The sequence below is a fragment of the Xenia sp. Carnegie-2017 genome, unplaced genomic scaffold (assembly GCF_021976095.1).
Source record: "Xenia sp. Carnegie-2017 unplaced genomic scaffold, XeniaSp_v1 HiC_scaffold_3, whole genome shotgun sequence".
NCBI lineage: Eukaryota > Metazoa > Cnidaria > Anthozoa > Malacalcyonacea > Xeniidae > Xenia > Xenia sp. Carnegie-2017.
This window is the reverse complement of record NW_025813493.1, coordinates 7,932,260-7,945,564: the sequence shown is the minus strand read 5'-3', so window position 1 is coordinate 7,945,564 and position 13,305 is coordinate 7,932,260. Positions and strand designations below refer to the sequence as shown.

Genomic DNA, 13,305 nt, shown 5'->3' with positions numbered 1-13,305 from the left:
TTATAATCTTCATAATATGCTATTGCTCAATTGTGTTGATGTAACTCTCAATATATTCTTTTCATAAACAATATACTTCTAATTATTTCTATGCAATGACAGTATAGTCTTGACTGGTCTTTATTACAAAGACAAACGAACCTTTCCGGAAAGCAGTCGTTAATTAACGCTCGAATATTCAACAGTCTTACTTTGCATGATTGCATTTGTTATACAAAGCAGATATTGTTAACTTTGATAGTACCCACGCAAAATAATCTTTATTACTCTTCTCACGCTGATGGCTTTACATCCATACATTTTATGGCAAAATGTCGTCCATTGAATGTGAAATAACATCTTTAAACACTCTTAATGAGAGCGAGCTGGTAAGTGGGCCAATTCATGATGAATTTTGCCAATTATAAACATGAAGCTGTGTTATATAACATGTAGTTATTTTATTGCATGTTAAGTAATGTTAATGAGCGCTGAATATGGTCTTTGTAGCGACGATGATAACCATGATTAAATTTTGCATTTGTATATTGCAAAACTGTAAAGTCATCGAATAATTTCGATTTTTTATATGATAAACGTTTTGGCCGAGTTAAGCATGCGGGTGATGATTATTTGAAAACGTACGTAGTTGAACTCCGGAATCTAAAGAGTCCCAATCTTGAAAGATGGCTCGGTTGTGTTCAAAGTAACTAAAGGAATGTTAAACTTTTTCTTTGGATTTTGTTTAAATGTGAACTTTAAAAATGATTTTATAAAATACGAAATTTGAAAAGAGACTTGACGCTTTTTACTGAACAAGTTCATTTACATATTAATCTTGTGTTTGTGCCATAGCTTTTGCGTTGAATTGTTTATACATATACACCCCATGATATATATAACGAGGTCCAAACCAGCACAAACGAAACTGTATAGGTAGAAAGCTGTTTGCCAAATTAGAGCGTACGAAATATAATATAAGTAAAAAACATTGCCTTTCGAATTTCGATACAAATTTTTAGTTGAATAAAATCGTTTGGGGTATAAGTCGTGTATTATCTTTGGTTTGTATCTTTTGCTTTATCTTTGGTTTTATCTTGTGTTTTATCTTTGGACGTGTTAGTTTTTATTATATAAAGATATTTGTATTAGGCTGAGTGGGCTGAATATATTAGGACAAATATTACATACTAGGTTATATTAGAAATATATGTATATACTAGGTTAAAATTTGCCACCTGATGAGTGTTGCAGGTAAGAAATGCCATGTATTATAGCTACGAAAGAGAATTTTTAGCAAGCTAGAGATTTTGTTACTGATACGGAGCTCTTGTCTCTATTTCTTATGCTCTCGTTTATCTGCACTTCACCTATTTCTGCGAGATTTGGGACGTTTTGGGAGAGATAGAACCCGAAGGTTTGCAAAAACGTCAAAACAGGGCAACTAGCTTTATCACAATGAGTAATGATTGATGTTGAGCATAAAGTTGCTCAGGCCGCTTTAAGTAGGAACGTCAACCTATATTCCTGTTTAAATTATTTATTTTATAACGTGGGTCCAACATCGTTGATAGTTTGTTTCACTATAAAAGCACACTTTGCCTACCTCAATCATGAGCGAATAGTATGAAAAGACTTTCTCATAGCTATAACAGAGCAAACATGAACATTCAATTATTGTTGCAACCGGAAAAAATAGTCGTTTTGACCATTTTGTTTTTTGGGGGGGCATGTATACGAGCAAGAAACTGAGAAACTGAACACTACGCTCCATTCTATAGCATTCTAAACTTCAAAAAATACACTGATGGGATTATAAATTGCTCTTTTAATCTCTCAGTCGGTCAAATAAGCAAGTCATATCGAGTTAAGACAAAATTTGACTGTCGCGGAGAAAAAGGCAATAATTAAGATCAAATTTTCTCTCCTCCAGTTATCTGTAATAAATGATTCATGATTCATGGAGTATTAATTTGAACAAAGTAAATACGTTTTGAAATATGTTTTAGAATTAGACAAGATCATTAAAGCAAATAAAAATGGTGATTCTGTGCAAGATATGTTTATTATATAAATTTGGACCAGATGTAGTGAAAGCAAATAAGAACGAGGACTCTGTAGAAGATATGCATGCATATTCTATACTTGGGCCAGATAGTAAAAGCTACAAGAATGGTGTTTCTGTGCAAGATATGCATATTGTATACTTGGACCAGACAGTATTACAAAATAAAAATGGTGATTCTGTGCAAGATATGTTTATTATATAAATTTGGACCAGATGTAGTGAAAGCAAATAAGAACGAGGACTCTGTAGAAGATATGCATGCATATTCTATACTTGGGCCAGATAGTAAAAGCTACAAGAATGGTGTTTCTGTGCAAGATATGCATATTGTATACTTGGACCAGACAGTATTACAAAATAAAATGGTGTTTCTGTGCAAGATATACATATTGTATACTTGGACCAGACAGTATTACAAAATAAAAATGGTGTTTCTGTGCAAGATATACATATTGTATACTTGGACCAGACAGTATTACAAAATAAAATGGTGTTTCTGTGCAAGATATACATATTGTATACTTGGACCAGACAGTATTACAAAATAAAAATGGTGTTTCTGTGCAAGATATACATATTGTATACTTGGACCAGACAGTATTACAAAATAAAAATGGTGTTTCTGTACAAGATATACATATTGTATACTTGGACCAGACAGTATTACAAAATAAAATGGTGTATCTGTAAAAGTTATGCAGATTATATACTTGGGCCAGATAGTAAAAGCTATAAGAATGGTGATTCTGTGCAAGATATGCATGTTATACATTTGGATTTGATAGTAAAAGCAAACGGATCAAATATTGATAGGCCAATTAGAAAGGTGATTGAATGTGTGGCTTGTCACTAGAATGATGAATGAAACCTCCTCCTTTAATGCAAGAAAACATTTAAAAAACGTCCTTGTCACTTTGAAAGATGCCATTGATACGTTTAATTGTTTTTGTCATCATTGAGCACCAACATGAAGAAAATATGCCTTGCACAATCACCGTACTAATATACCTTTCTCACCGTTCACAGTTCATTAAGCTTTATGTGTCACAAATAGCGTGACATTTCCTGAAGTGGTATATTTTTAAAGTAAAATCTAAAATCCAGTAAATATTATTTACGAAGTATTTGCTTAATAGATAAGCTGATTTTATGAATCCTTTTAACTGATAAAAACTTCCTCTTTAAAATAAAAGCAAGTAACTTGGGTATAGTAGTATAGTTTACCTTCAACGAAAAAAAACTATAGCAAATTACTCCCAATCGTTAATAGTTACTGCTACTAAGCACTTACTGCACTCGTATGCATAAGATCATTAAGTTGATCGTCCAAATCAACAGATAGCTAAGAAAATGTGATGAACACTCAATCATCACGACGAATCATACATGTAGTCTGACTAGTTATTACCAACATTGTGAAAAATTATAGTATATAGGTTGGTCGTGCTATGAAATCAATTTTTACAGTTTTTTCTTGACTGTTATGCATCTACATATTTGTTTAAATCAACGTTGACGCAGTGCTGTAGAGCTAAATTTATCAGATGGGGGGCTCTCTTGACGTTTTTGTCAATAGTGTCCTTTTAGAATTACCCATTTCAAAGGTAGAAGGGGGGCTCCTCCCCCAAGCGCCCGCCCACTTCTACAGCACTGCGATGACGGTTGACTTAGAATGAAACGTTCAACGTTGTCTGTATGCATAACAATAATTGGACAAACGTCAATCGAATTTTTTCATAAATCTCCCTCCAATATCATAGCATGGATAATATATGTTATTATACAATCATACCTTTCTGAAAATTAGCTCTCTAAAGACGGTTTTAAAGAACAACTCTTGATTTGAATATGAGGATATGATCCGATAATCTATTTACGTACATGCTCAACGTGATGTAATATAAAATATATCTGTTTATGAATTACTTGGAATTTTTTGAACTTAATTTGCAAGTTCGCTTTTCAGAGTCAATGCATTAAGATTATGACGAGTTTATTCGCGACAAAAATACAATGCAGACTTTCGGTTGCCAATCTTTCAGCATTCGACATCACTAAAGTTAATCTTATTTATTTGTACGGTGTCAAAGCCATCAGCTGATAACAAATAAGTCATTGAAGGTATTTTGCTACAGGCATAAACATACACATGAATAACCACAAATATGTTCGCCTGTCGAAAAGTTAAAACTTAAAATAACAGAGAAAGTTAAACACGTCCCATTTTCTCCTCGAATCTCTGTAAGGCTTTTACTCGTCTGATTTTCAGCCCTCCTAATCGTAAAACGATCCAAATGGGCCTGATATTCTGATGAATTACAGATAATTACTGATCACTGCAGCATCTCAACTTGAAATAGTTGACAATATAACAAGTCAATCACCGAGAGAATGCTTTATAGCTGAAACTTCTAAGCAAACAAGTAGATTTACAAAGTGTGAACATTATGTGTCATTGCATGATCACATCACATCAGCGTGATTTTCAAATGAAGAAGCGAAAATGCGGAAAAATATTTTCACAGTATTTATGCGAGTATTTGTGATCATAAGATATACACATCTGGAATCTTGGCATGAAAATTATCGAGGTATTTCCGGAAAAGCGGCTGTGTTGGGTTAAATTGAACTGAATCAATGAACTCATTGTACATTGTATCGTTATTTGGCTGTATAAATTCATTTTCTTAAGCCATGCTCACTATATACCGTTGAAAATAAGGGCTAAGTTTGTAAAAAGGGACTTTATATAATCAACATAAACTTTGCACTTTACTTGTATTTTTGTCAACAGATTTTTGAAAGTATTTTACAGTATCACTTTTGGTAAATTTGTCCGTGGACGTCTGGTTTACCTTCCAGGAAGTCATCGCAAGGCTTTGTAGTCCGTATAGGAAATTCTATATGCTCGTTTGCCAAAAAGTATAATATCGACTGCTGAATATACAGATTGACATATAATGATTTTTGCTATATGTCATGCATGGAAATGAAACTACTCAAAAGTAGATGCAAATGATCACGTGCATATTCTCCTAACATATGGATTAGCATAACACTGTTTTATTGAAGATAACTAATTGACTACAGACTTCGAAAATGAGAATTTAACGAATTTTCTTTCATATCAATAATTTGTACATTCAGCGTGGTTGCGACATTCGTCTAGCCATTAAACGAACACCTTTATTTCGGCGATATATTTCCACGGCTCATGATTCTAAAAAAGGTGCTTAATAAAGTGGCAAAACTTCTTACAAAGATATAAAAGTTGAAGCATGTCACGAGATTATTTGAAACTGTATTACCCCCCGCCCCCATCAGCTGCTCAAGCAGCTGTTTGTTATTGTCATGTTATGTCAGCAAATAAAACTGATAAAGCCGGATGAAATTGAAAAAAAAGGCATATTTCTCGGTGTAAAATTTTATCATTTATTGTCATTTATGCACCTATATTACTAGAATAGAGTTTCGCAAACGAATTTTGAGAACGTTTCCGATAGGTTTCTGTGCTGTTCTAATGATCACATTTCGTATCTAATGCAGTCCTAATGATCACATTTCGTATCTAATGAAGTCCTAATGATCACATTTCGTATCTAATGCAGTCCTAATGATCACATTTCGTATCTAATGAAGTCCTAATGATCACATTTCGTATCTAATGAAGTCCTAACGATCACATTGCGTATCTAATGAAGTCCTAATGATCACATTTCGTATCTAATGCAGTCTTAATGACCACATTTCGTATCTAATGCAGTTACTTATCAATGGTGGCTCATTTCAGCATGCATGGAATGTCGTACCTCTTGACCTTCTGTGCTGCATAATGCACAACTAATGATATAAATATACTTTCATAACGCGCCGTGATGTATTGCAGTTTTGAAATAAAGAAATTATTTATTAAAGCATGCCAGTATTTCAACCTAAAACTTTATGGGAATTAAATAAATCGTGTCGCATCGCCCATCGACACCCTAGACTGCATAAGAAAAAAGCTTGCGGTTTAAGGGATAGTCGTGAGATTACATTTGAAAATATATTTCTTTTTTTTATTGTTTTTCATCCCAGACGGTATTTGAGATACGATTAGTGAAGACTCGTTTGTGGCTCGTACAAGCTGGAATTTCTGCGTTTTATGCGATTATCGATTGATCTGAAACCACATAACCTTTATGTTTTCCTTTTACAAAAACCACAAGATGGTCATTCATTGTATAATTGATACAATTACACTTCAAAATAGTTTGAGCTATAGTATGAATTATTTTGTTAATTGATACATTTACACTTCAAAATAGTTTGAGCTATAGTATGAATTATTTTGTTAATTGATACATTTTCACTTCAAAATAGTTTGAGCTATAGTATGAATTATTTTGTTAATTGATACATTTACACTTCAAAATAGTTTGAGCTATAGAATGAATTATTTTGTTTAACATTGTGGACTGTTTGTGTTAAGATTTTATTGTTGCATGATCATTGCACAATAGTACTATTTTGTTGTATTTAATACTTATTTATCAGTGTATTATGAAAGTTATATTGTATTATGAAAGGTTTGTTTCCACTGAGAGATTATATTGCTTAATGTAAATAAACTTAATGTTTCAAACTTGCATCAACGTATATTGCCGTTACATATGTACAGCTTTATGGCATTGTGACTTGGATTATCGTCTGTCCAACAAACATTTTCAAATAAATCTATCTCGATGACCTGTTTTTTTGACTTTCTTCCTATTCCCAGTCGATTGGATGTTTTTTAAGCAGCGCTAAACATTTATTTTATCATTATTATCAGTAGGTTTATTTAATTGCAAGGATTGGTGAGTTGACAGTGGAGTACCAACTAACTATTATATTCATCGACACATTTACAGTCAGGCCGATAATCATCACGCCACATCACGCTATTAAATTGAGTAATTTAAGCCGTATTTTCACGAGGACAAACCCCAGCTATTTTTGGAAGATCTTGTTACGACATAACAAGTCGAAAGCATGGTCTTTGCTATGTTTCGAAGAATTTAACTGAGCAAAACATTTGCGGTTTGTGATTTTTGTAGCTCCATTTTGCTTATATCGCAGTTCATTTTGTATAACAGTGTTGTGGAACGAATATTTAATTTGTGCGATAATAACCAATGGTTGAAACTTACATTTCAGCGGTTTTGGCATACTTATATGGATGAAGGGCATGCTGTGTGCATGTGATTGATGTATAACTTCGTGACATCATTCATGTACGCAACATATATATCAGTGTGTACTTTGTTCTCACAATATCTATCATATTTAAGCCATAACAGACAATGATAAAGTGAAGAATAATCTAATTTTTCTGAATTCTCAATTTCGGATGGCCAATTATATTGATGAAGAAAAGTGGAAAGCACTCTAATTGTTCTACTTTCAGATTTTGATAAATATTGGTCGATAAAATTGTCAAATAATAAAAATCAACGTCAAACTTAAAAGGCATTGTGTATTTATCGGCGAATTTTCACGAGCAATGCAACCCACCTAACTCGATGCAAAATGTTATCCGAAAATAATATTTTCCATTTTCCCATGAACAGAACCATTATTACTCTAAATACATGTTGTCTTGAGTGTGAGCTTGAAGGCGATTAATGAAACATGTGAAGAAAAGCGTGTCTCAAGAGCGTGTCTGAAGATTCTTCGCTCTTCTGTCAGTTTTTTTCACAGCGGTATTAATTCTCACAGAATTCTTTCCTATTGAGCATAACACAATATCCGCTCACGCAAGCACGACAGCCAAATAAAAGACAGTCAAATAAATTGATTTATTTTCATAACTTGAATTCCTGGCACAAAACACTAGACTGTTATATGTCTGGGTCGCCTTGGGTCACATTGACAAAGCCACGAAGGTGGCACATATTTTACTAAACATTACATAAAGTCATACATGTATAGTAGTTGATTTGGATACGTTAGCAACCCATTGATAAATTCACGAAATTTAAATTGGTGCGTATTGGTTTAATCGCAAGATTTGAGATATGCATGATACTTTATATTAAATTTAATCTGTCGCGTGCTTGATACGAAACCTGATCGACAGGTATTTCGATCTGATACTTTGCAAAAACAAGTCACAACAGAGCCCTGTGTAAGTACTTTGTCTCCGGCAACATTAATTCATTGTCTTTCTAAACTTTGCTTAGGACGCATCGTCAGCTCGTAACAAGAAAATCATGAAACAAACGAACGCATTCAGATTACGAGAAGAAGAAGTTATCTGCGGTTGGAAATTCAAAATGCAGTTCTTGGGCTGCAGCGAAGATTTGAAATTAGGCGGAACAGATCACGAGCTAGCAAATTTAATACACGACATTCATGCATTGTACAAGGAAAAAAATGCTAATATAAGAAAGGCTCCGTCAGTAATCGTGACTGTTAACACACAATGTATTAACATTTCTGGGAATGACGAAGATGATGTATTGTACACCTTTCCATTGGTTTATATCAAAGATGTTACTACAGGAGTCGATATTGCACCTTACTCAAGAACATGTGTGCTTGTTGCAAAGGAACATTCCAAGCTTAAATACAGGGCTTTCGTATTATTCAGCAAGAGCTCGGCGAGGGCTGCTGAATTTATTGTTTTACAACCAGCGCCTTTCATTTTGGTCTCAAACGCATGGAGAATTGCAGCTTCAGTTCGTTTTCAACTGCCGAAGAGGCGATGGGCGGTGCGTCCGTAAGCAGTTGCAGCAGCCATGAAGAAAGCCCTCGAGATGATGGAAGTTTTTCTGAAGGAGCAGTCTTCGATACGGAACATCCAAATACGGAGGAGGAATTTGGAAAAATAACAACCGAATCTGAAAAACTTTTGAATGAGTCATCACAGCATACAGTGACTGTACAGTTCAAACCTTCTCCGGTTAAAACAGAAGCGCATGAAAAACAACAGATAAAATTTAATTTAGGCCTCAACGATAATAAAGAAAGTCTTTTTCGATCAAAAGCGGACCCCCTGCGCACAATTCAAGAATCCACACGTATCCTTCTCCCAAACTGGCTACGAAGAAAACTTCAAAATTTTTCCACGCAACCATCCTCAGAAGAAATGATTCAAAGCGTTTAAACTAAACTTTTAAACTAAACATTTTTAAGTTAAAACATTATCAAACTAACTGACTTTGCTATGCGCTGACCTGCCGGCATTTGGCTGGTATCAGTGCGACATCATTTTCGGAACTGATACGATTTATTGGACAATTACAATATCTTTCCCATCATGCATGGCGGCAAATGTAAGCTTATCAACTATGTGATAAATTTATACTATCGTTCAATCAGTCATTCATTAAGGGAGTAAAATAAAATTATACCTAAGATTACGAAATCATTGAAATGCCGGTAGCTGACTGTCATGGCAAAAATAAATGAAGTAGAGAGCTGTTATGTGAAACAACTTGGTGATGATTGAATAATTAAGTCATGGATTGAATAATTAATAGCGATTCTTTAAGTTGTTTCGATTTGTTTTATTTGGTTGTACTGTTCAAACCTTTTTACAGATCATAAGCTCACTGAACTCGAGGAACGACAAAGGATTACAATCGACAATTTCCATTTCTACAAACCAAAATTAACTTTGCAAAAATGTACAGCTATGTGTGTTTTCTGGTAATTCTAAGAGTTGCTGAAAAAAGTTCGTCACGTGATTTCAGTCAAAGAAACACCGAAAGTATGAGAGAATTATCAGCACAGCACGTGATTTGTTTTTATTTAGGACGGTACCGAAACATGTTATTTCGCGTTCCTTTACCATTTACAACCAACATAAAGATGGATTTATGGGCTTCACTTTTTGAGATGATATTTCAGGACTGTGTGTATGTGTTCGGAGGGGAGTGCTGAAATATTCATGGTTTTGCTATGTGTGTGCTGGAATGACAAGTATCTCATTCCCCTCCCTCGGAAATCATCATTGAAAGTAATTTGAGCCTAAATGCATTCCGTTGTGAGTTGTGACCTTCATTGTGTTCGGTATTTATATTGTTTGTTGTCAAAGTAAATATGATATCGCATTGCAGTGTCGTTGTCTCTCAGCGCTCCCCCAGTCTGAGTACTCACCTTGCACTAACTGCGCATGTGCCATACAAGGGGATAGTTGAGTACGTGTAAGAGCAATCTAAATACTCCCCCAGTCTCAGTATGTTGCTGTTCATCGCTCATTTTCGACAGAAATTTTTGTCAAAATAACGAGTTCAAGTAAAGAAAATGACGAATTTCCTCTTTTATTTCGGTGAAAATTTAAAAATCTTACTTACTTCAGAACCAAAACTGCCTGAAAAATTTAACGAGACTCATCATTCATCATTTATTGACTATTTTATTCTGTTTTGTCGAATTCAAATAATTCCTTCGGTAGTAGTGCACCACATCTGCAACAAACACGAAACGAAATGGAAACAGCTATGGAAAAAATTTGTCACCTCAAGGTTAATAATGATTCCATATGCAAATGTTAAAATGGTATGTGTTACCGATTGATGACGTAATACAGGAGTTTCCCTTACGAGCACGCAGTGGTCAATTCATTGAATTGTTTGGTTTAAGACTTACATATAAAAATATGAAGAGCACTGCAGTTTCTCGTATAACAAAATAAAACAAATATCGAAAACTGACATCTCGTTTTCTTGATATTCAAGATAATACAAGAGTTTTAAAACAAAAGTTGGTGTAATATTTCGTCTTTATTGAGACTAATAGTTTACAATGCAGGCTGAGAAACTTTTATATACTTATTTACAAGCGGAAGTGACAGTTACGTAATTAGAGAACTATAAGACTCAAATATAAGGCTCAAATATAAGGCAGTATACTTACATTTAAAATAGAGATAATTTCTTACAAGCTTTGAGACCACTATTAAGTTGTATTGCATTTTATCAAAAGCGCTTCTAAGATGAGAAGTTGATTAGGATTATTATTATTACAGCGATATAAGATTCTAAGGTATAACTTTCTCGTATGAAAGGCTGACGGAATAAGCAAAGTAACATAACATAAAATATGCAGATAGTAAAATGGTATGGATTGCCGGTGTAAAGCATGCTACAGAAAATGACTGCAAAAATACTAGTTTAAAAAAAACATATTATCGTAGACTTAAATAATCTGCTACATTGAAGGGAACTTATGAAAGAAATAAGAGATTGAGTAAGAATAGAAATTTAATATCGACTTGGTAAGAATCTTGAGAACGAGATCAAATTCAACAGCCTCTCATCGTCAAGTTGTTTTATGAATGTTTTTTGCAACACAATCGCTCGCATTATATGCATAACTCATGTCGAGACTTTGGTCAAGAGAAACCTTACAGGTGGCGATGTTTTATAAATATTTTTGCAACACAGTCGCTTGCATTACATGCATAACTCATGTCGAGACTTTGGTCAAGAGAAACCTTACAGGTGGCGATGTTTTATAAATCTTTTTTGCAACACAGTCGCTCACATTATATGCATAACTCATGTCGAGACTTTGGTCAAGAGAAACCTTACAGGTGGCGATGTTTTATAAATCTTTTTTGCAACACAGTCGCTCACATTATATGCATAACTCATGTCGAGACTTTGGTCAAAAACCTTACAGGTGGCGATGTTTTATAAATATTTTTTGCAACACAGTCGCTTGCATTATATGCATAACTCATGTCGAGACTTTGGTCAAGAGAAACCTTACAGGTGGCGATGTTTTATGAATATTTTTTGCAACACAGTCGCTCCCATTATATGCATAACACATGTCGAGACTTTGGTCAAGAGAAACCTTACAGGTGGCGATGTTTTATGAATATTTTTTGCAACACAGTCGCTCCCATTATATGCATAACTCATCTCGAGACTTTGGTCAAGAAAAACCTTACAGGTGGCGATGTTTTATGAATATTTTTTGCAACACAGTCGCTTGCATTATATGCATAACTCATCTCGAGACTTTGGTCAAGAAAAACCTTACAGGTGGTGATGTTTTATGAATATTTTTTGCAACACTGTCGCTCACATTATATGCATAACTCATGTCGAGACTTTGGTCAAGAAAAACCTTACAGGTGGCGATGTTTTATGAATATTTTTTGCAACACAGTCGCTCCCATTATATGCATAACTCATGTCGAGACTTTGGTCAAGAGAAACCTTACAGGTGGCGATGTTTTATAAATATTTTTTGCAACAAAGTCGCTCGCATTATATGCATAACTCATCTCGAGACTTTGGTCAAGAGAAACCTTACAGGTGGCGACCGTGCACCAACAGAAGTGTGCTTTTTAATTCGAGGAACATTTTTCACTAGTTTTATTACTCGCGCTTTAACATAATCGCCAACACATGATGTCATCGCTTAAGTCGAGGCTAAAGTCCGAAAATTCTGACTTGTTAGATATTATGTGACTAAATTTACGTATATTACATCTTTATACGTTATTTCTGTATTAAATGGCTCTTTTAAAAGCACTTTGCTGGGCTTTAATATTTATATTAAGAATTCGCTTCCCGCCGGGTATATCGCTGGTCACAATTCTGAAGATCTACATAACTTGTAAATCTTAGATTGTCTGTGATCTTTGTTTTGCAAAAGATCGTTTTCGAGATAAAAGTTACAGTTTTTAATGGGGGCCAAATTTCCAAAGGAGCCATATTTACTAGGGGGGGAGGGGAGATTTCTAGGAAATTTGACTCCAGGGGAGCAATTTTTTTCGAGGGAACGGGAGACTAATTTCCTGTGGATACCGGATAATGAAGATCAAGCAGAAAGTGTGGATAGTCTAAAACAGTGCAGGGACTTCTATCCAGTTTTGTCACTTAGCCTTTCATCCCAATAGCAAACAAGAAGTGGCTGGCATCCTCTAAGGCAGGGGTTGGCAACATACGGCCCGCGGGCCGGGTCCGACCCCTGAAAGGATTTTGACTGGCCAGCCGACTGTATCCGTCTATATCTGTGATTAAGATATTGAATATTATTCATGTAATAATCCGGCCCACCAATAACTTCATTTTCCTAAATCTGGCCCGCCGACTGGGGAAGTTGCCCACCCCTGCTCTAAGCAAACTATCCTCTATATAGGATCTTATTTAACAACCCTGTCAAGAGTCCACGGAGATTTCAATAGGATTCAAGACCGACTGGCTCATCACTTTTTACAAACACTTTTGAAATTATGTTTACTGATATTTGCAACCTTAGTTATCTCTCATTTT

The 13,305-nt window shown here is 34.7% G+C and overlaps 1 protein-coding gene across 1 annotated transcript; it reads left to right on the top strand.

Moving 5' to 3' along the window:
• Window positions 1-227: 227 nt before the first annotated feature.
• Window positions 228-9,437, top strand: LOC124454596. The gene is made up of 2 exons (XM_047005373.1): window positions 228-368; window positions 8,251-9,437. Exons 1-2 carry the CDS (start codon window positions 312-314, stop codon window positions 8,791-8,793), a joined length of 600 nt encoding a protein of 199 aa, XP_046861329.1. The 5' UTR covers window positions 228-311; the 3' UTR covers window positions 8,794-9,437.
• The last annotated feature ends 3,868 nt before the right edge of the window (window positions 9,438-13,305 follow it).

Bases quoted from the DNA above. Each gene is read 5' to 3' on its own strand.
- LOC124454596 (XM_047005373.1), top strand. From the start codon at position 312: ATGTCGTCCATTGAATGTGAAATAACATCTTTAAACACTCTTAATGAG. The intron at 369-8,250 runs GTAAGTGGGCCA...AACTTTGCTTAG, and splicing joins CTCTTAATGAGAGCGAGCTG to GACGCATCGTCAGCTCGTAA.